The sequence below is a fragment of the Tamandua tetradactyla genome, chromosome 23 (assembly GCF_023851605.1).
Source record: "Tamandua tetradactyla isolate mTamTet1 chromosome 23, mTamTet1.pri, whole genome shotgun sequence".
NCBI classification, from domain to species: Eukaryota; Metazoa; Chordata; class Mammalia; order Pilosa; family Myrmecophagidae; genus Tamandua; species Tamandua tetradactyla.
Window position 1 is genome coordinate 9,727,633 of NC_135349.1, and position 22,399 is coordinate 9,750,031.

At 48.6% G+C, this 22,399-nt stretch overlaps 1 protein-coding gene across 8 annotated transcripts in view; it reads left to right on the forward strand.

The window, feature by feature from the left end:
• The window catches only part of CUX1 (cut like homeobox 1), a 361,508-nt gene that overhangs the window by 56,015 nt on the left and 283,094 nt on the right, over positions 1-22,399 (forward strand). For 7 of the 8 annotated variants that reach the window (XM_077140853.1, XM_077140854.1, XM_077140857.1 and 4 more), the window contains one exon: positions 18,926-19,036. The exons of the other annotated variant lie outside the window; for it this stretch is intronic. In XM_077140853.1, coding sequence (XP_076996968.1) covers positions 18,926-19,036 — 111 coding nt within the window. The remainder of the gene's footprint in view (positions 1-18,925; positions 19,037-22,399) is intronic. 8 annotated transcript variants of the gene reach the window in all.

Sequence of the window (22,399 nt, forward strand, 5' to 3'; positions counted from 1 at the left end):
ATTGAATTCCAGATTTGGGTCGTAGGATTCAAATATTAGTTTTGGGGTAATAGTCCTTCATATTTATTTTCCCCCTAGATTCAAAGAAACTGACTTTTTTTAAGCCAGTTGGGGTGGGTATTTTTCTGTATGGGGAGTGCCTGCTCTTTTTTTTCATCGTCTCCTCCATTGCACGGTGCCAATAAATGTAAGTTCGAACTGTTTTAAGACTTTGTAGCCGCTTCTGCTGTCAGCTATCCTCCTCTGGGTGGCTGTGTTTTGTTTCCCCTATTTGGACCAGAAGCCCCCGTGGGTAGGCGTGGTGCTCATTTTAGCCTTTTGTCTCTGCAGATGGCCTGTCCCAGGTGGGGCTTAGTGGGTGCTTGCTGAGTGAATCGGGTCCAGCACCGTTTTTTGTTTTGTTTTTTTTTTCTTGCATTTCAATTCAGAGTTCCCCCATGCTGTGTACCCCTTTCCCTGCCAGGGGCTGACTGATGGCAAGCGTAGGACTGTTGGACTTGCTAAGAAAACTGCATCTTGAAGGAATTTGTTGGTCAGGTTCTTTTGGTCTTAGATTTAGTATTTCTCCCTTCCTCCCATTTGGTAAAGTGGTGTAATGCTTTAGCACATTTTAAATAAGATTACACAAGCTGCTGTGAGTTGGCATCAAGTGTCTTTTAATCTGGAGAGAAAAATGTTACCTCTTCCATTTGCAAACCAAAGTGTTTCTGGCACCATATCCTAGAGTGTCTTCTGATTGTTCGGTTTTTAAAAAACTTATCGTGGGCTTCAAATCACCTGATTTAGATGGCCTGCACAGAAAATGCCACTTCAACAAGAAAATCTTATAATGAGCCAGAAGAAATGGACTCATCATTACTATGTTATAAACATTCAAAAATCTATATAAATTTTTATTTCACAAGAATGTGGCTATTTAATTGAAAAATGTTGTTAAAATGTGCTTTTTCCTTCCCGCCACTCTGTTAATGCTTGTATATCCAAGCCAGAATCAGTTAAAATTGGTGCCCTTTTTTCAGTTTTGTATAGAATTTTGTGTTAAACTTATTTTTGCTTAATTAGACCCTGCAAGAAAATAAGGGAGAGCTGTATTTAAATTTTTAAACCATTAAAAGGCCTAAAACTACTCTAGATAAAAGGCACGAAAAATTAACTTAAGTATTTATTATATGAATAAAGCCAAGAGGAAAAACATTTCCAGAAACTCACCTTTTCCTTCTTCAGACAGCTGGCTAAGATTAATAGCTGGCCTGAAAGTGGGCATGTTTGGCTAGTTTTTCTTGTTCTTTTACTAGGAAATAACTCTTAAGAGGGAATAGAAATGCTCAGTCTCTGTGTATTTTAAGTTTTAACCTGAAAATCAAACAATAATGAACAAAATATTTGCCTTATAAACAAAGTTCTTGGGATCAAGTGCCTGAAGCACCCATTGCAGCTGTGGAACTCAGCTGGGAGCTGTTGGCCCAAGGAAAGCTCCGTGAGGACTGGGTTTTGGGTACCGCCTGGCCCCCTACTGCGTCCCAACCGTCCTTTCACCATTTGGGCCATGGCTTTGCCAGAGTCTCTTATGCAGGAAGATGGGCAGACCCAGTCGTGTCAGTGAAGACCGTGGACAAAAAGTCTCTAGCTTGAGCTTATCTATTTCTCCTATACGTTTGCTTTCCCAAATTGGATTGGCTCTGGTGATTGAAAAGATGTCAGCACTATGTAAATGAGAAGGAGAAGTGAAAGTGCATCTCATGCAGATAATTCCTATGTAGATAATTTGCCATAAAAATTTATATTACAGTCCTTAAAACCTTCGGAGATTTAGTCTGTCTAGGGAAAGGTGATTTACTTGGTATTAAAACACTTTTTATGTTCCAGTCCTTTAGATTTAATGTTTATTGCCTATAAAAATGAAATCTTCTTGTGGATATTTAAAAGTTTGGGTTCTGTGTGAAATATATATTCAAGTGAGAATCTGAAATGCTTTGGAAATGTTGTAAATAAGTGACAAATTCTTCACTCCAAAGCCTATGCCACTGTTTTGGCTCATGTCTCTTCTTTACCCACCTAAAGGTTGTGTGGATACAGCTGTCTCATCACTGTGGTTCGCACAGAGGGAAATGCCTTATTTGGGTATTGTGCTGCTTTTTAAATGATTTTAAATTAACTAACAAAGTGTAGAAATATTATAATTCCTCAGAAAGTTATGCAAGGTACGACCAACATTTAATTCAGATCTGCAGAACTACTTGAATCACGGCTCAGGTTTTGAAGGATGGAAGTGCTTTGGCAACTCAATAGCAACTGCGAGGCAGTTTTGGAATTGTTGGTCTTAAATATGGCTTGGATAGAGAAAATCACCTGGTGAGGGTCATGTTGCCGGGGTGGGCACCTTTTCAGCACTTTTGGTGCACATGATGGACATTTCCTAACTGACAGCACTGGAGGTACGCACCGGGTCGGGCTGTCCAATGGAAGCACAGTTCAGCCACGCTGCAGTATTGATGCTCTCCATGTGTGGGGTGAGTCTGGCCACCAAGTACTGGCACAGTGGCCTTGCTCAGCCTCAGACACCATGTGCTGGTCACAGGCTGAGCCCTGGTAGTCTTTCCAGACACCTAAAACGCTGGACAATTTAAAAGATACCTGGGAGATGCTTTCCCTGGAGAAGGTGGAATTAACCAGCTAGGCCAAACCATTTAGCACATGGGTGCTTTAGTCATAATGGCAAGGACCATTGGACTGCTGTAGCTTGATGGCTGGCGGAAGCCTGGCCTGGGGTACCAGCTTGCCTTTGAGGACTAGGGTGGCAGGGAGAGGGGACTGGGCTTACAGCCTTGGGTTGGCATATCCGGCTTAGATAATATTTGGAATAAAGGAATTCGAGACTGAAATTGCTATGGCATGGGTGTTTTCACTCGGATAGTGGGCAATGCTTGTCCATGGAGGAGTTGTCAGTAGCTTTGCTGGGTGGCTGTCCCCTAGAATGGCTCAGCTCAGCCTCAAAACAGAAGGAATTGCATTCTTCAAGCTTTCTAGGGAGGAAAGACTAAGCGATACCCTGAAATTCTGAGTCTGGCAAGGTGCCTGCAGGCATTTGAGAGTCAAACCCTGCCCTGCAAAAAGCTGCCACGGAGATCACGTTTTCAACCAGAATCAGCAAAGAGGTGATTACTGTTTTTGTCTATGGTAGAGGTGAAAGTAGTGGCAAAATGGGAGGGGATGGATTACTGGTGATATGGGTGTCGCGTTCCCTTCTATTAACAATAAAACGAAGCAGGATACACGTCTTGAAAACGCAGACCACAGTTCACAGTGCTCCGATGTTCAGCTTGCGGGAACCCCATGTGGGTGGCTCTCCAGGTGGTCTGTGGGCAGAGTTGGCTGTGCCAGGTGAAGTTTGAAAAGGGGCCAGGGAAGGGGCAGGTGTCCAAATCAGTAATCTCAGGGGGGCTGCGGGGACAGGTGTGTCATCAGTATATGTTTGTGGGAAGAAACATGGGTGTACGTGGGGTCTGGCCCCACCAAGTCAGCTTTTGTGCAGAAAGGACTGGTGAGCAGGCTGCTGGTATTGCTTCTGACAGCTCTTCCTTCCTCAGGAAAAAAATCTGTGAACGCAACTAACTCTTGAATTCTCTTTTTGTCAGTTCAGACTTATACTATCTGAAAGGAATGCGAAAATTCAGCCTTTTCAATGACAGTGTGTTAAGGGAGGCCAGTTACACAGCTATGTCTACTAATATTTTTGGTGTAAGGCAGTGCCTAAAATTAATTCCAGTCTGAAACTTGATGAATTCTCCATCATGGATTTAACAGGTTTCAAATGGAGAAAAAAAAAAAGTTAGCCCAATTAAAAATAAAATTTTGTGCTGAAAGTTTGGAGCCTGTCTCTAATGAACTAAGGTACAAAGTTTTTTAATTTTACAGGAATTTGTTTGCCTTTTTGAATTTTTGGGAAAAGTACACATTCATACCAGAAATGTGTGTGCCTTCAGCTCTTACCCAGCCCCAGCAGGGTTGTGCAAGCAGTCAGTATTGTCTAAGTGTTGGCTTCCGTGGGGTCCGTATTTAGAATCAGGTGAAAACCTGGGTGCCAGGTGGCCCCGAGCTGATTTGGCAATTCAGTCACCTTACCTATATGCTACTGGCCCAGAGGGGAGTCTCCTTGTAGGCGTCACACCCCACTGACCTCTGCCTCTATTAGACCTTCCTCTGGATTTGTATCAAGTAAACTATTTAGGGCACATGTGAAACCAGAAACGTGTTTCGTCTTGTCTTTAGCCAGGTTTCAAACTCCCTCTGCCCATCTCTGACCTCTCCATGACAGCACTGAGTTTGCCTTAAGCTGATATTAGAAATCTTGTGCTTCAACTAACCCGTCAAGGCTTAGCTACCCTGTACCTTTTTAGATTAATTTAGCAAGAGAAGAACTGAGGGGCTAGCTATTAAGAATTTAGAGATTCTGCCGCATCACTGATTAGAAGATCTCTAACAACAAAGAAAAAATCAGGCTCTCTGATTTTTGTTGGTTTAAGTATGACAGTGTGAGTCTCCATAAATAATTTAATATTCTCCTCCAGCTCCAGCTTTGAGGAGCACCCAGCATGTGGTACAACAGTCCATCCTCACCGTCCTCAGTCTCCCTAAGTTTAGTTGCAGGGACCGAAATTGAGTGACCAAATTTATTCCTGGTGTGGTGATCTTTGGGTTTTGCCTATGTGTGTATTTCAAGAGAAACTCATGCTGCTGGACTGGCTCTAAGTGGCAACAATAATGCAGAAAGCTGAATTTTTAGCAACAGTTTTTGTTAAAAAAAAAAAAAATTCCCTTCCCCTGGCATCCCTGTAGCATCAGTGTTTTGAAATGAGCCGTCTCTGGGCCCCCTCCCGCGGCCTGTCAGGACCCAGTAGCACACTCCCAATCCGTCCCAGATCAGGCCTTCTGGCAGCCTCGGGGTCGGGACCCAGCCGGGTGATGTCACCTCGGGAAGGGCAGATGCACTTGGAGGGAGCCCATTCCCCTGCTTTTAACCACAAATGTCTTTTGATAACTAGTGAACTTGGCAAGCGGAATGATTAAAAACATGTGAGAGGTAACTGGATCTAAGTTTCAAGTAGTACATATTTGAGAAGTTTTCCCCAATGTAAAAGTTACTCTTTAAGAGCCTTAAACTAATAAAAACAAGGAAATTCCATGTTACGGCTGCCTCTGAGCCTTTCCATTTTTATTCCAGCAGTCAAATTTGACAGGTCCAATTCTGATTGGCTCTGGGACCTGTGAGCATTCATAGCAGGAGCGAAGAGAGCAAAAACTGGCAACAGCTGGAACGGGGAGACTTGCGGCTGCTTTTGAGTGCCAGGTTCATAATTCTGTTTCACTATATCCCATTTTCTCTTCTTCTGGCTGCTTTCTTGTATTCGCTTTATTCACTGAAGCTGATTCAAGATTCTTTTAGAAACAGTTCTTTTTTTCTTTCCTTTCTTTTATCTTGTCATCATTGCAGACTTTACTTGGTGGCGACCTTCTCGTCAGGAGCTCAGGTTGGACATCCAGCTCTTTGTGACCCCGTCACCTGTCCCATGGCCTCTGTTGAGTGTGCCGAGTTGTGGGGCCTTCTTTTAGCCCCTCCCCCCTCCAGTCCATTCTCCCCATTGCTACCAGCTTTCTGAGCTTCCTAAAGCATTGTCAGTAGCCTCTAAATCAACTGCCTGTGAAACCTGCATTCAAGGCTTCTGGGTTGTTCCAGTGTATGTCTTCCTCCATCTCCCTCCCCACCTTTCTCAGTGATGCAGCGAATGACACAGAACTATGGTGCCAGAGGCCCGGTACCTTTCTTTTTCTCTTAAGCAGACCCCTTCCTCTCCTTTGTGACCCTGTTGCCCATTGACAACAGGTCGACCAGTCAGCTAGCCTGCTGCGCTTTGAGAGCATTCTGCTCTTGAGGAAGGAACTGATTTAGGTGCGGACAGCATTGGTTGTGAGCCTCACCCCCCTGCAGAGCGGCCGTGTGAACTTGGTCCTCTTACCTCTTACCTCACTGGTGGAGTGGGTGTAGACAGCCATCTCGTAGGACCGTTGTGGGGATTAAAAACAGCAAGGGATGTCACGCAGGAGTCTGTCCCTTGTTGCTGCAGCTGTTTTTGTTGCCTCTGCTCATTCTGTGTCTTCTGGAATCTTCTCTCCTTTCCCTCTCCTCGAGACACTTTACCTATCCTTGACGGTCCATCTCATGCTGCCCTTCCTAGGAGGTCATCCTTCTAACTTGCAACTCCCAAGTAGGGTGGGTACCTCTTCTGTGGTTTTCTGCCTTGCGGTCATGCAGCTGTTTTTTTACTACACTGTAAGCTGTCTGGGCAGTTGGGCAGTTCATTGGCCCTTTTATCCCCTTTCTTTCCCTGCCCCCCACAATGAGAACAATAGGTGCTCAGGAATGACCTTGGATCAGTTGATAGTAAATTGACAAAAGGGCTGTGTGGGAGGAGAGCATTTTCTTGGCACAATTGGGCTATATAGATGTCCTGTGCAAGTGGCCCCCTTGGCTCCCTTTGGCCTTCCAGTCGTGTAAATGTGCCTTTGCAAATTCTATCCAACAGTCTTTGACATTGGGCACGTTCTTTCTTCTGAGAGTCTTTGGGATTCAGACAGATTTTTCACCATCCCATTGGACCTCCCCAGTACATATACTGAGATTTAACTGTTGGGGAATTTGTGTAGTTCCTTAAATATAATGCAGATGTATGGGAGCCCAGTAAAGCCCATTAAATAGACCACCTAAGAACTGGAGTATACCTAGCAGTAAACCAGGGAATCCCTTTTGGTTGCAGCTTTTGTTAAAAATCTTGATGAAAGATATTGGTTTGCTTTCCAGAATTAATAAGTGGAGTCTACTGAGCATAATTGATTGTTTTTGTTTTTGATGATTGAAGATTCTGATTATCATTCTGGATCTGTGGCAGCATTTCCTTTATATTTGCATTTTCTTAGAAGAACACAGTATTCACTGGTATAGAAAGCAGGATGCATGCAGGCCCAGCATCCCAGAAGCCCCCGCCTACCTGCTGCTGCTTGTGTTTCACTCCCCGGGGCGTCTGCCTGGTTGGAGTGACAGTGGGCAGAGAAGTAGCCGGAGAATGTAATTGAGGTTGCTGTGGCCAGAGCTGCTTCCTAAGGCCATGTGGGGACACCAGCGTCCCAGCATCCAGGCTCCGGCTGGGAGGGGTGGGATGGAGGTGGGGGTGGGGGTGAGAGCGTGGGAGGTGTCCTTTTAGTAGATTATATTTAGCTGGGAGCTGCCTTTCCCCCCGCAGAATCAGATCAGAATCCTCCCTGCTGCCCCTTAAGGAGTCGCAAGAGGAACAACACGCAGAGCAAAGAACAGAAGGTATAGATAAATGTCACTCTGGGGCCAAAACAGGCGGCCGTCATTTTGCCAAGTTTGATAGAGAAAAATCTCCTTGATTGTCTGTGTAATTAAGACCTGACATCTAGAGTTAGAGAAAAGCAGGTGATGAGAACCTGAACTTGGAACGGTGACAGGCTGAGAGATGGGGAGGCTTCATAATTGGCATAAATTTCCTGTTGCAAGGACCCCCTCTCTCCCCAGCCAGCCCCAGTGGGCAAGGCAGTGGGGGCCCCGTGGAGACTGTGCCTAACAGGGTGCCACCCAGACCGCATCAGAGCTTGCACGTGTAGGGAACTGCCCTGGTTGAGGGGACTGGAGGCGAGTTGATATCAGAACCCCATTGTGTCGTATTTGTGGTTTGTTATAATTGTACTTGATTGTTGTTCATGCCTATCCATCAGTGTGAATTTAGACAGTTATCAATATTTAGCTAGCATCATCAAATCTGAGTTTAAGAGCCCCTCTAGTTATTTTTCAGAAAGCTCTCTGGACGGCATCATGTCCCACTGCCAATTGGAGCCGCCATTCCAGTGTCCAGAATGGGCAGCCTGGCAGCAGCACTTATAGGGCAACTCCTGGGATGCCCCTTTGCCTCACATCCAGCATAGCTAGAGGTGAAGCTCTTGAGGATGGAAACAGCACCTTTAGAGTCCCATTTCTGTTCCTGGCACCAGGAGCCCTCATGCAGTGTGACCTGCTGGTGCTGAGATCCAGATTTCCTGATAGCAGCCGCAGTCCTGGTGCCAGGAGAGAGTGAAGGAATCACAGCGCAGTCACATTTCCTGCCATGCGAGTGGCGTTCTGTGGGGCCATCTGGCTGGCAGCAGCTCTCAGCCGATGGCGGAATGCTGGAAACCTTGCTCGCTGAACAAGGCACCAGAAATTGTGAAAATTAACTCAGAATCCAATTCAAAGCTGGTTCAGAGGTGGCATTTCTTGGCCTGACATAAGCTCTTCAGATGAACTTGCTGCGTCGTTGCTAAATGTCTGTTACTAGTTTGGTTCTCCCCAGGAGTCACTTGGCATCTTTTAACTTTTACTTATAAATTCCGGGCAAAAACATTTTGAGGGCTTTTTGGAGTTTTTATTTGCTAATTAAAATGTGAGAAGGGAATGCAGCCACAGGTAGAGTTCTAGTGCAAGCCACAGCTGTGATTTAAAAAAAAAAAAAAAAAACCTGACAGTTTCAAAATGAAGTTATTAGCACTTCACCTGTAACTGTGATAGCTTTTAACTTTCATGATCTGCCTGTTAGGCGCCACCTCCCCTCCGTGTAGTATACCAAAAAGGGAGCTAAGTGAGGAAGTTGGAGAAGACTTGATCCTTGCAGAAGATAATAATAACTACCACCAGTTGTGTGGAACTTTCAAACTAATAAGAGTTTTTCTTATTCTTTACATCATGCTTACACCAAAGAAGTGGGCTTGTAAGGTAGGTGGTTTATTTTACAGACGTGGAAACTGAGGTGTAGGGAGCCCGGGTGACTTGTCCAAGCCCCTATAGCAAGGAGAGGGTGAAGCCAGGCTTGAGCCTGCTCTGGTTGGAAACCCTCTCCTGCTTCCTGGACTTCGGTCATGCCTGGGACGGAGGCTCAGCTCCGGGGGACATGGGGCAATGTGAAAAATCAAATAATACCAGGTCACGAATCTTCCACCACTTGGCAAATAATTAAATAAGATAGACTCTGATTATGAAAATTGTCAGCAGCCAATTGCCCATAAAGCCTGTTTATATTCTGAATAACCCCCAAAGCATATCTGTTCTAGCGCGCACGCCCTGGGTGGTTTGTTTTGATTCACAGCCTGTGTCTGCACTGGCAGATGTTTGTGGCTGGGATAGCCCAAACAGAGCGCAGGCGCTGCAGGGGTGCGGGATGGTTTTACCAGCCAGTTTTCCCAGAGAAGTCGAAGGGAACCTCTGCCAGAGTGGCTGGTGCCCCAACAAATTAATTCCTGCCAAACAATGGAAATAAATATTTTCAACAGACAGAAATTTTGGCTCTTAAAGTATTCAAATTAAAGGCTGATTTCTGAAACAAATACTTTAGGAGGAAAAATATTTACCAGTATGGATGAGATCAGAGTTATTCCTTTTGGCAGTAACGTCATTATTTTTGAGATTAAAACACAACTGTTTTCCTGTCCCTGCCTCATTTTTGCCTGATGACCTTGCCTCCCATTTCCTGGAGAAAAGAGTGGGGAAGAGCTGGTGGTGCGGCTCACTACAAAGAACCTCAGCTCTGGAGCCACACAGCTCTGCATTCACCTCTTGACTGTATCCCTTAGCAGTGTAGCTGGGGCAGAGCTGGTAATCTAATCATCAGTTTGTTCCGTCTGTGACATGGGGCAGCAGTGTCTGCTTTGTAAGAGTTACTGATTGGCCCTCTGGGGTCGTTCTAGAGCAACTGTGTCCAGTAGACCCTTCTGTGTCGTCAAGGACAGTACAAGTTCAGTAGCCACAAGCCACGAGTGACTGACTGTTGAGCATTTGAAATGTGGCTGCTCCAACTAAGCAACTGAATTTTCCATTTAATTTAATTTGGATTTAAATAGCCACATGTGGCTGGGGCTGCCATTTTGCTCAGTTTGTTTCTTGTTCATCCCATTTGTTCAGTTATTGGTCCCTGGGTCCAGTCAGTTGGCTGACAAGTCGAGGCCGTGCAGATCTCTCGGTCTCTCTGTCCCTCTGTTCATTCTGAACGCAGCTGTGGGCTTCAGGTGTGTTGGTTCTCTCTGACAGCCGTCTTCTGTCCTGCAGCCAGGCCGCAGGTGGTTCCATAGAGCTCGGCTGCGGCATGGACACCTCAGCCAGATCATCATCATTCATGAACTTTGTTTAATTTCGCATCTTCTCGTTTGCTTTTAGAATTTGCTTCATAACATTTACCAAGCTTAATGAGCATAATGAAAGCCATGAAGTCAAGGGGTCTGTTCCCTGGACAGTTGTTGGCAAGGCCGGGTCCTTATGTGCCTGAGCCTCAGCTTCCTTACATCGAGACAGGGTTGGGCAGAGCCCCCCTAGCTGCTGCTTCCCCCCATTCATCTGGAGGTCTGTAGGAGTAGTGGGAGCAGCCTGCTTCCCCAAGGGGGCTCAGAACAGCATCCTCAGCGGTCCCCTCCCTTCACATTCCCTAGTGCATTCCCGTGGGTGGGAAGAGGGCACAGAGAGGGAGCAGAAACGAGGGACCCCACTTAGGGGGGGTTTAACTCCAGACCAGAAACAGGACAACTGGGGAGAAGCCAATGGCGAACCAGGCAAATGGGGATAACCAGACATCAAGGACCGAACCCCAGAGGGTGGTTATGGGCAGGAAAGGAGCATGCTCGGATTGCTCGGAGACATCAGGAGCGCAGAGAGGCACAGAACTTGCAGCCGTCTGGAGCTGTGAGTGTCTGAAAGACTGTGGCCACCAGATGCGATCTAGTTTTGTCTTGAGATATATCCAAGAGAAATCAGTATAGAGGATGACTGCCTTACGAAACGCACATTTTTTGCTGTTCAGAAATGGTCAAACATCAGCAGTGTCATATGGCCCAACTTACTATTTAAAGTTGAATCGTTTTTGTCAGGGGGAAGGCGTCCTCCCTCTCCCAGCTGCCGCCACGTGCGCCTCGCCTCTCGTTGTTGTCGGATGCGCCTTAACGCTTCATTATGCGGCACCGAGACGTCTCTCACGTCTCACTCTTAAGTGGGAGTCTAGCACGCATCCCATCTAGCGCAATGCTGCTGGGATGCAGCTGGCACTTCTCTCTTTGCAGAGTGGATTTTCGACGGGGTGAAAAACAACAAAAAACAAAATCTTGGTATTCTATTGAAATTTCTCAATTCCGAGGAATTCGCAAAAAAGGCTTGTATGGAAACTTGGAACTCATAGCTTTTGTCAGGCTAATTCATCTATTTTTATTCATTTTTATTTTTTGAATAGAGAAAAACAAAATTTTTGGCCCCAAAGTCAAAATTTTATACATTAAAAAAAAAGTACACACTGAGAAACCTCACTCCCACCCCCCTCCCGCCCCCTGGGTCCCTTTCTACCCTCCTTCCCACCCCCACCAGCCTCTCCAGTTACGCCCCTTTATTAGCATCTTGTGGCTGTGATGGACGAATCTGGTAGTATGGACTTTACAGGAAGAGGCCACAGATGTAAGTATATGTTGAATCAAGAATCAGGTTGTTCCACTTGAATATTCTAGGCTGAGAGTGAATATCAAGTTATCTCCCAGAATCACGAAATATTGAGTGCATCCTACATTATTAATGCCATCTTGAGAGTTAAAGGAGCGTGAGAAAATAATCATTATGCAAGGTGGGGTTGGCTTGAGCAGCAAGAGGAACAGAGAAACTAACATTTATCGTTGTCACTCATCGTACTGGGCGTTTTATCTTATTTAATCCGTACAGCAGCCCGATGAAGTATGTATTCCAATTAAGAGAAGAGATTAAGTAGCCTTCCCAAGAGTCACAGGGCTGGAAAGGGGAGGGCTGGGAGACCTGTCCACCTCTGCATCTCTGGTTCGGGGCTTCACCTCTTCCCATCATTCCCCAGTTTCTTTGAATTGGAGTAAGAACAAAACGGGGCACAGTATAGTAAAAACATATTAGCTGGAGATGAACGAGGTTTTTCCCCTGACCTCTGTTTTTGGGAGAAAGAGGCGAAACACCTAGGAAAGTAAGTGGATGCCAGGAGTTTATCCCTGAAGAGCTGCTTCCCGGGGGTGGCCTCTTTGGACTGACTCGTTTGAAGTCGCCGCCTGCAGGTATGTGCAGGGCCGCGGGAGCATGTGACAGTGGTGACGGCTACCTTGAGCCGTCCTCGTAGGAAAGCTGCAGGGGAGGTGGCAGTGCCCCAGTTGCCGATCTAAGACAGGCGTGGGGGCTTGCTCGTGGACGGAGGGAGTCCATCTTCTGGTCCGTCTGTCAGGGCAGAAGCTCAGTGCCCTTTGCCCTCCACCGTCCCACAGATGCTGTCTCCGGGCTCCCAGTCCCTGGGCCTTCTCTCTCCTGCCCCTGGGGTACTAGGGACAGGATCCCCTTTGATGGTGAGGGAACCATGCTGTGAAACAGCCCCTGAGTCCCGTGAGGTCTGACCAGAAGTTTCTTCTGCTTGTGCTACCTGAGTCCCCAAGATGACAAAAGCTACAAAAAACTGGCTAACTGCTCCGTGCAGAGATTTTCAACAAGGTAGAAAAACAAAACGCTTCTGATTAACTCCGCCGCCCCCCCCTCCCCACCCATAACGAACTAGAAAATTGAATTACAGGCATGCCCTGGCTTGTCCACACGCCCACGTGTATTGTTCCCTGGGTCTGAGAACCGTAAGGGGGCCTGATGCGGACAGCTCACGTCTCTTCTCCCCCATGCGGCCGGTGTTCGCTGAACACTTTCCAAGTGCTGGCTCTGTGCTGGCCCTTCCCTGCCCCGGCTGGCCCTCCCGGAGTGCACCCGCAGTTGGTGTGGGGCTGCTGCCCCATGTCGGGGCCCTGTTGGGACGTCGTCCGACTCTGTGGGAAGCACAGGTGGAATGTGACTTCTGGCCCAGGCGTCCAACTGCACAGAGTAGAGTACCAGAAGTGCAGTTCAGATTTTCCCAATTACCCAGTGGTGAGCGAAGGGCTGTGAGTGGGCAAGTATGGCAAGGATCTGAAGAAGCATTTGGGAAATAAAGGGATCAGACCTAGCTCTCTGCTTAAAGTTATAAAATGAAGGAAGATATTCACGTTTGCTTTGGGAATTCTCCAAGGTTCTCCTTCAAAGTAGAGACCATTGTTAGCCCAGCCTACATTCCCGTGATGGAACAAAGTGAATTTCCTGGGTACCGTGTAGGAGCACCTTTCTGGAAATGAGGTATTTGTAGATCCTTATCAGTCCTTCAGAGCCTGTTCATTGTAGGGGAAAAAATAAGATTTAAAAAAATGAACACTTATTTTTTAGGAGGACATAATACATTGAGATGCTCAAAATCCAACATGGACAAAAGAATAGACAGTGAAAGGCCCTGCCCAGTACCCCAGCCCCTTCGTTTTCCTCTGCAGGATAAAGATATTACCTGCATCTGTGTTGCTTTCTGGAGATGCCATGGGTGTACCTGATTATCTGTGCATATGTGTATCTGTATTATGTATTTCCAATGGATATTCTCATCTCTGTTCGTGGACATACTTTAGGGAGCTGGTTTTTAAATTTCTAATTGAACACAGTTATTTCCAAATCGGCCGAGCCTGGCTCTCTGCAGGTCCAATAACCACTTCCATGCCAAAGCCGGGCTGGCCGCTGCTCCTGGTCTCTCCTGGCCCCAGTGTCTTTGTCTGTGGCAGCACCTACCCTCGCGTGGGTGTGTGGTGCTCAGTGCCCTGAGCCCAGTGGGAACCAAGGGTGAGACTGAGGAAGAGAGGGTAATGGGACTAAGCCTGCCCCGCCCACCGTCCCCAGCTAAGATGGGTGTCTTCAGCAAAAACTTGGAGGCCTTTCTTGCTGGAAGTGCTTTCTCCCTTTTTTTAACCTCTTCCTCCATCTGTTCCACGGCTTGATCCTTTCTGTTGCTCTTTCAGGCCTGCCTATTTGGCTTTGCCTATCGGGGGACATCTGGGGCCAGAGTCGGCTTCTGAGTAAGCAGTGCATCCCCGGAGTCTCCTCCCTAGTCGGGGTTTTGGTGGCAGAATGAGTTCAGGCCAAGCGTGTGGCTCTGCCAGTAGGAACAAGTTAAACTTGACGGAGCATCCCGTGCCCCCACTTGCCTCGCCCTTACCGCAGAGGAGTGATGTCGTCTGACCCAGACCACAGGCTGCCGTGGGCCCGGAGCCTGGGTCCCCACCTCCAGGTGTCCGTGTGGGGCTCAAGGGAGGCTATGGTGCACTCAGGCCCTTCGCCCCTTCCCAGCTAGACTACCTGCCGTCGGTTGGGATGGCAGAATGGAAATGGAATAAAAAATGGTGCGAGGGCTGCTCCTTGCAGGAGCTTCTTGGACTCCTGTAAGAATAAACCGTTTCCATTTCTTCTACTGGATTTGCCATTTGGTTGGCTTGATGTATAATCTCTAAAGAAATATCAGATGAATTAACTCTTTGGATTAAAGTTGGAGATAAGAGAAAGAGAATAATTTACTTAATTGCAGATACTGTTGTCCCCAGGCTTAAAGAAGAGAGGGGCTCAGTGAGAAGGGTGGTGGCACTGCAGACTCCCCCCCCCCAAAAAAAAACACAAATGAACAACTGATACGTGCACTTTAAAAAGTGAGCAATTCCAAACCAACTATGGACGTTTTTAAAGGACTCTTATTTTATTTTGAGGAAAAAAATGTCCCCACATTTTACTGCTTTTAAAAAGGTAGCTATGTAGTGGGGTTTTTGTTTTTGTTTTTGTTTTTTTAATTATGAACATTTGGCTGCAAGGTTAAGTTTCAGGCACAGGGAAACTGAAAATGTGAGCTGCTTTGCCCTTTGCAGAGCTGTCAGGAATGGAGAAAAAGCATCTCAGAAATTATAGTCAGCGAGGGAGCGAGGGAAACAGGATTCCAGTCATGCAGAGCTTTTCAGAAGCACACCAGTTTCATAAAGGAGGTGTGCCGCTGTGCACGTAGCCGTCCTTTCCCCGCCGAGGGAGCGTGTCACAGCCCACGAGCCGGCCTGGGCGACGGGCTGGCACTGCTGCAACCCCGACAGCCTCAGCCACAGGAGCCTGGCGATGACGGGCCCGAGTTCCGTCCCTGCCGCGGCGTTCCAGAGCCATCCTCAGTGCCGGGGGCCCTCAGTCACTGTGGCCCGGCAAGTCCCAGCGTGCGGTCACCTGCCCCCGTGGGGTGGGCCGGCTGCGTGCCGGTGGGAATGGAGCCCAGGCCATCTGGTTCAAAGCCAGAGGCCTTTCCATGGGCCCTTGTTGCTTCCGCACATCAGACACCCCGCGATGACTCTGAAAGGAGAGAGTCACGCTTTCTGCATTCAAGGGCCTACCCTTGTAATGTATTTTCTCTGTAAAATCTCCACCTCTTCTGGCCTAGTTGGAACTGCCGGGTTCAGAAGCCAGTGGGTTTGCTGCCACCTTGACCACTTCTTTACTGCCTTGGACCTGGACCCTCAGGTGTTCACACAGGGGGAGCAGTTCTGACTAGTCCCGGCAGACCCCGTTGCGGCCTCTCCCTTCCTTCCTTGGGCTGGGCTGAGGGGTGTCTTCTGTGGCCGACCACCTCCCCCTCACTCATTGGCCGTGGGACTGGCCATTGGGCACGTTGTGGGAGAAACAGCTGTTGTTTTGACAAAGGACACGCTTGTTTCACTTTTTGAATCACCCGAGTGATTCCAGAGGTCATCCATTCCTGCTGCTGCCGCTGCCCTCAGGGTGTGTGAGCAGCAGGCTTGGTCAGCCGGGGCCCCCACGTTGTGGGTATATGTTCTTTCCCATTAGCAGGATTTTAAATATCAATATGTTTTCCAAGTAGCTAATCCCTGCACATGGTACAGTATCCCCCACCCCCACCCCCCTGAGCCAAGCAGTTACCAGTTTCTTCAGCATCTTCCTAGAGGGAGGTAGCAAAGCAGCACAAGGAGATGATGGGTGCTCTTTCAAGCAGTGCTGGCATTTTGTTCTGCACTTTGATTTTTATGCTTAAATGGATCTTGAAGGGATGTACCAGTCACTGTTGCCAGGTATTTGGATGGGTTCCTGACTTTTAGCCATTTGCAAGCTTTTGTGCCTTTCACACATGGGGCTCTACCCATGACCGATGGGGACCCAGGCCTGGGTCCCTGTGTTTCGGGCCCCCACCTTTACCTCCCCTGAATACAGTAAAGCCCCTTGTTAATGCGCAGTTAGATTTGACACTTGGAGGATAGGCAGATTCGGCTGGTAATAAAATAGCATTTGGCTTATATTTGATAGTGTTCTCTACCCATTGAGTTGTCTACACAGTCTGAGAACCCTTTTTAGTGTCCTTCAAAAGGATCTGGTGTTTTTATTTTTAAGGGATTTGCTCAGAGACCATGAGCCTTAAATCTGACCAGCAGAAGGCTGGGGCCGCGGCTGTGGAAGCTCAGCCTCTCTTCCTCACTGAGCCCATCTGTTTCTGCCGTGGTGGATAGCAGTGCAGAGGACGCGGGGAGACCCTTGTTGGTGTCTCATGGTGACCTACAAATGTCTGTGAGAATGTGGGCATAGGAGCAGGGGCCTCCTGGAGAGTGCCCGACTGCCAGCAGCACACTGCCTTGGAGCGCTGGCTCCACAGCCCCGGGTAGAAGAGGGTCTGTCTCCAGCAAGGGTCTGATGGAGGTGTAGCCCTCCGCGGCCCTCTATAGCCCTCTGCAGCCCTCTGTGGCCCTCCACGGCCCTCTACAGCCCTCTATGGCCCTCTGCGGCCCTCCGTGACCCTCCGTGGCCCTTAGTGGCTCTCTACAGCCCTCTGCGGCCCTCCATGGCCCTCTACAGCCCTCCTTGTCCCTCTGCAGCCCTCTGTGACCCTCCATGGCCCTCTGCATCTGGTCAGCCCTCCACAGCCCTCCACAACCAGACTTTCCCATGAGTCTGGCCCGGGAGTGCTTCAGTGCGCTCCTCAGTTTGAGGGCAGGTGAGGAACCGAGGGGCAGAGTGGGTCCTGCAGACCACTTCTCTTCCACCACCTCCCTCAGCATTTCCCCCATTGCCCTCCACTGGGGTCAGGCTGGGACCCCACGGTGGCCTTGGCACCCTCAGCAACCAGCCCTTCACCCAGCCCTCTCCCAGCCTTCCACCCAGTGGAGGAAACAGGGTCCCTGTCAAAAGCTTTGGTGCTTTTTGTTTTCCTCTAAGTTTCCTGTGTCTGTGTGTGATTGGAATGAAACACCAACTTTTTCTGTTGTTGTCATATTTCAATATTGGCTTTTTTTTTGCCTCTTGAAGTCTCCTTTTATAACTTCTGCTGCTGCTTAAATATAGATGTCTAAGTCCTCCTCCTTACCAGATTGTTGATATTTTTGAAAGCCTTCTGCTTATCTGTGATTGCTCTCTCTCTCCTCTCCCTCTCCCCACTTCAGCGCCTTCGTTTTGGTTGCTCTTTTTTCCCTGCCTTCACTTCACTGGGACGTGGTTCAAATGTGGTCTATCAAAATGTTCAGTGTTTCCCTCTTTGCTGCAATAGCTTTGACATCTGTTCTTGAATTCTAGCCCACGTTATTCTTTTGGACTTGTTTGCCCAGAATTTGCTTTAATCCCAGGAATAATAAAGGGGAGAGTGTGGTGTGGAGGTCTCTCTTGTGTTCCCTTTTATCTCCCCCGTTTTTAAACCCTCTGAGACTGTGGGTTGACAGCTCCCTGGCTGTTTGTGGCCGCCCTCTGCCACCTTGTCCGGCTTGTTTCTAGGGTGCAGTGGCCATCCATGGAGTACGAATGAAGAGTTCAGCAAGAGGGGCTTGCAGACTAGCTTGGTGGCTTCCACCAGATAGGAAGGCAGGTGGGAGCTTGTGGGGTGGGGGGAGAAAAACTCCAGCAAGCTTCCTGATGTCTGTGGAAGGACCATGAGCTTTGCCTCTTATTGCTTTCTGCCTCTGGGTTGGTCCTTGCTCTGCCCGGCCGTGGCCTGATGGCCATGCCATGGAGAGGCCACTGGAAGCAGCTCCCGGTAGTACCCAGCAGAGCATGCCGGTGTGTGCCGTCAGTAACTGAAGCCGCCCCGCACACGAGCGGGCCTCTTGGTGGCTGCAGAAACGTGTCCTTGCGCTCCTGCTGTCTGCCTCTAGCACCCTTCTGGGCCCATCTGCTCCAGGCTTGCTGGAAACAGATCCTCTTGGCAAGTCCTTGCAGAGTGTGCCGTGTGTGGAGCAGAGCCCAGCACCCTCGGCTCCCAACAGGTCCTCTTACATGAGAGCCGCTCTGGTGGGTCTCAGGATTTCAGTCCAGGTACAGTTTTGAGGGTAACTGCTGTCTCCAGGTGCCTTCTTTTGGAAGTTTATAAGATACTGGAAATAATGAATTATTCTCGGAATTTACCCATTAAAGGTCCTTCTTGCAAATAAATGTAATAGGTTAATTTCGGTTGTACCTACCAGGGCGCCTGGTTTATATAGTGAGTTCACAATAAATATTGGTTGAACGACAGCAAATCAAGTCTTTCTGCCAAGACTCCAGCTCTGCGCTGTTGAAGGACAGCCGAGCCGGATGCCCCCATCAGAAGCACAGCGTTAAGCAGAAGGACCAGAGCACAGAAACCCAAAGAGGGACACCTATTGAGAACAGAAGCCGGGGCTCGGGTGGGGGGGGAGTGTTATTTGGACATTGGCCGCATTTTTGGTTTAGCGAAGAAAGTTGTCTCTGCGTGTTTCATTGCAGAGACACGGTCACTTGTGAAGTGCGTGTTGATGCAGGACACGTCCAGGAGAGGAACTTTGCTTTTCTCAAACCAGTCCGTGTGGGATGGACGGGCACCGAGTGGTCTTGTTACTTTCCTTTTCCTCTTAGCTCCCAGTGAGTGGGAACCTCTGGGGTATGCCCCCAGTGTTCTGGTCAAGTGTAGATGAGATCGTCTCTGGTGCAGAGTGCAATTGCCATCTCATTTGTTTTTGTTTCTCATAACAGAGAGAACTCGATGCCACCGCAACAGTATTGGCGAACCGACAAGATGAAAGTGAGCAGTCCCGAAAGCGGCTTATTGAGCAGAGCCGGGAGTTCAAGAAGAACACTCCAGAGGTGAGGTGGGGCTGGCCGATGGGGTGCAGCTCAAGTACATACTCAGAAGGCATTTTGTAACCATTTCGTTTCATGGGACAAATGTGTGGCACATGATCTGGTTCTGTCTTTTATGTGTCCCCAGTCCCACTCTCACGTGTTACAAACCAGCACATGGGCTGTGGTAATGCCTGAATTGGAAAATTCCAATTTTGTTAGAAACTTAAAGCGTGAGGTTATTCCACATGCAGGTGTTGAATAAGCTGGGTATATAAGAGTACAGCGCCAGGTGTGTGTAGATGTAAGGTCTTGGAGCCCACCCCAGTCTCTGACCCCCGAGATCAGGGCCTGAGTCTGTTAGCACACCACCCAGACGTCTCTAAAGGGGGCCAGGAATCTAAGAACATGTTCTGGCGGAAGGGCCCCAGAGGGTCTGCTTCCCTGCTGGCAGGCCAGGTGAAGTGCCTGAATGTCATGCATTTGGGGCAAGCAGGATGCCAGGACTTCCTGTAAAACAGACATTTAGTCTGGTAGTGTCTTTTCAACAGCCCGTACGTTTCTCAAAATATGCTTTAAAGGGCGCTGGAAATGTGCTTTTTATGCGTTCCTATTTTTTTTCTTGTAAGAACGTGTTGGAAGGACAGTGTTCAGAGTTGCTGGGGCAGCATTTTACTGGTCTGTTCCCTTCAGTCCCTTCACAGCCTTTGTAAGAAAGGAAAGGAAACCAGAGATTTGCAGACACTGACCAGACATGGAAACTTCTCTCAGGGCAGCTGCGGCCAGTTTGGCCTGCATGGATTTCATGCCACGGCGCTCAGTTCCCACCGAGCCTCCCAGGCCCTTCACCTGGGTGGGAGCGCCTTGCAGCAAGCCCAGGCCTTGGCAGTCTCCCGAGGCTCTCGGTGCTTCCAGGTCTAACGCGGAAACAGGTCGGGAGAAAAGCTGCTTTCTGGGAGGAATGCCTCTAACTTTTACAGTTCCTGAAAACTTGTGTGTGAATTGAATTTTTATAGTGGACTCATTTCAGTTGTTTCAAAGGAGCTTGCTGTTTAAGGGATGGCTATTGTAAATCATCTTGGAAAACAAATTATAAGCCCTCTATTTTCAGAATAAATATTTTGGAAGAAAGCATGGAGCACAGTGGAAAGAAAGAGGACACTACAAACAGACAGACCCCTAGAGGGTCTCAAATTTTAGACCCAGGCCTTAACCCTCTTCACCCAACCCGGGTCTTAAATGTGTGTCTTACATGTTTTACTGGAATGAAAATACAGGTCCGAGTGATTGGCGCTTGGGGCCTGCTGCCTTGTTTGCACAGTATGGGAGGGGGTGCGGGTGGGGGGCTGCTGTTCTCCGTGTTCTTCATCCTTGTAGGAATAAAAACAAGAAAGGAGGGGAACGAAGAGACAGACCATCCCCTTCTAATTGCCATCTCTCAGGCTGCTTCAGAGCAGACCTTCCTGGAGAGTCCAACTGCGGTTTTCACACTGACATCCTTGACTCTCAGGCCAGCCCCCTGCACGTCCGTGTCACGAGCCTCTCAGCACCATTTCAACTAGCCGTCGTCTGCTGTCCTCACTCTCACCGGTCTCCCCTTAGTGCGGGGAAAAACCTTGGTCTCCATACGTCCAGGGATTTCCATAGAAAATCTAAAAGAGACGGTCAAGGCTTTCAATCCAGGCAATAAGGCAACAGACAACAAACAAACTAGTAACTATAATAGGCCTGATGGAGAATTCTGTGGAGAAGATTAAGTAAAGAATTGGATTCCTAGATACTCCTCTAGAGTACCTGATTCCTTATCCGCTGCTAAAAGCAAGTGCCAGATAAGGAGAGGGAGAACATGCTTCCCTTTGGCTACCTGAGGTCTAGCACCATGTTGGTCAACAGTGGTCAAGCAAAATTGAGCTGTGTCCCACTGTTGACACCCCAACAGGCCTTCCTGTGCAGGACCTAGGAACCAGCTCACAAAGCTTGTGTTGAATCCCGTGGCCACTTACTTGAAGGAATCCAGCCTTAAAATTTGTATTAATCCAAGTAAGTAGAACAGGCTTGTGGGGGAGGCAGCCTCCTTGGTAAACAGCATTTGGGGCATTTCTTTGCAGAGCACATTTTGAAGACATTGTCTTGCACCAGGAAGGCTTGTTTCCTACCTGGTCATTACCAGGTGGTGGAGGCTGGTGTGCGTTTGGTTTCTTCCCTCCAGGAGAGTCTTAGTGCAGTGGGAATTTCCAGGGAAGTGTGACGGGGTGAATCTGCTGGCAGCCTGCTGCCCTGGGTGGCTCCTGTTTTATGTCTGGGGACTGTCCTCAGGATCCATGGTGGGGCTCCTGGGGGACTCTGAGGCCAAGACCCAGCAGAGAGCACTGCCAGGCTTACTCACCCCCCAACCAGAATCTTCTACTTGAAGTTTTGGAGCCAGTTAAGGCCAGAGAGGAAGTGGGGGCAGGTAGCTGCAGCCGAGGTCCTGTGGGTGCTCCCAGGGGCTCCGGCAGCATGTGTGGGCCGCGTGCAGGGCCTGGCCCAAGAACCCGGAGGTGCATGCAGGGCTGCTGCTTTGCATCAAGTCTCAGTCCAGAGGAGCCACTCCGACAGGAATCACTTTATCTAGCTCCTCTACTGCTGGACAAATTATTAAGCAACTAAAGAAACAAATGAACACTTCTGTAGAGGTTGCACTTGCAGAAACTGGATGTGTACAAAGGACGGCTTCTCAGAGTTTTGTTGTAAGGGGTAACAGAGGTCTGGCTTGTCAGAGGGTACACTTGTTCCTGTTACAGAGGCAGACAACGCAGTCCTCGCCGGCCTCACCCTGTCAGCCTGGTGGCCATGGCGCCTTGTTCAAGGGCATCCAGCACAGCGGGCCCTAAACCAGGCTGGCTTTATTGTTGCAGGTGCCCAGTGCATCGACTGTTGATGAAAATGTTGATGCCCCACTTTGTTCTGATACAGGAGGGAATTTCCTCCCCTTGTCTGTTCAATGTCTAGTGTGTGTTATCACCATGGGGCATCACCTGTCACTGGACAGGTTCTACCTAAGGGCAGTGGGAACAGCCCAGGTCCTGGGGGAGAGGCTGGGCCTTGATGGGGCACCTGGGAGGGTTGTGGAGGGTGTGCTGTCTGACTGCAGGGGGTTCTCAGGCCAGAAAACGCGAAGCACAGAGGTGGGTGCCCAGATGGCGAGAGACTTCATGAGTCTGGAAGAGCTTATTTGTCACTTTTATGTTATTAGCTTATATTTATATAAGCTTATGTCTTTTAAAAAAGCTGGTAAACTGCATTAACATTGTATTTACTACTTTGGCCATTGTGAAGAGGAGCGTTCAGTGGGCGTTCATGATGTCGTGCCCCGTCTCCCCTGTCCGGTTCCGGAACGTTTCCTTC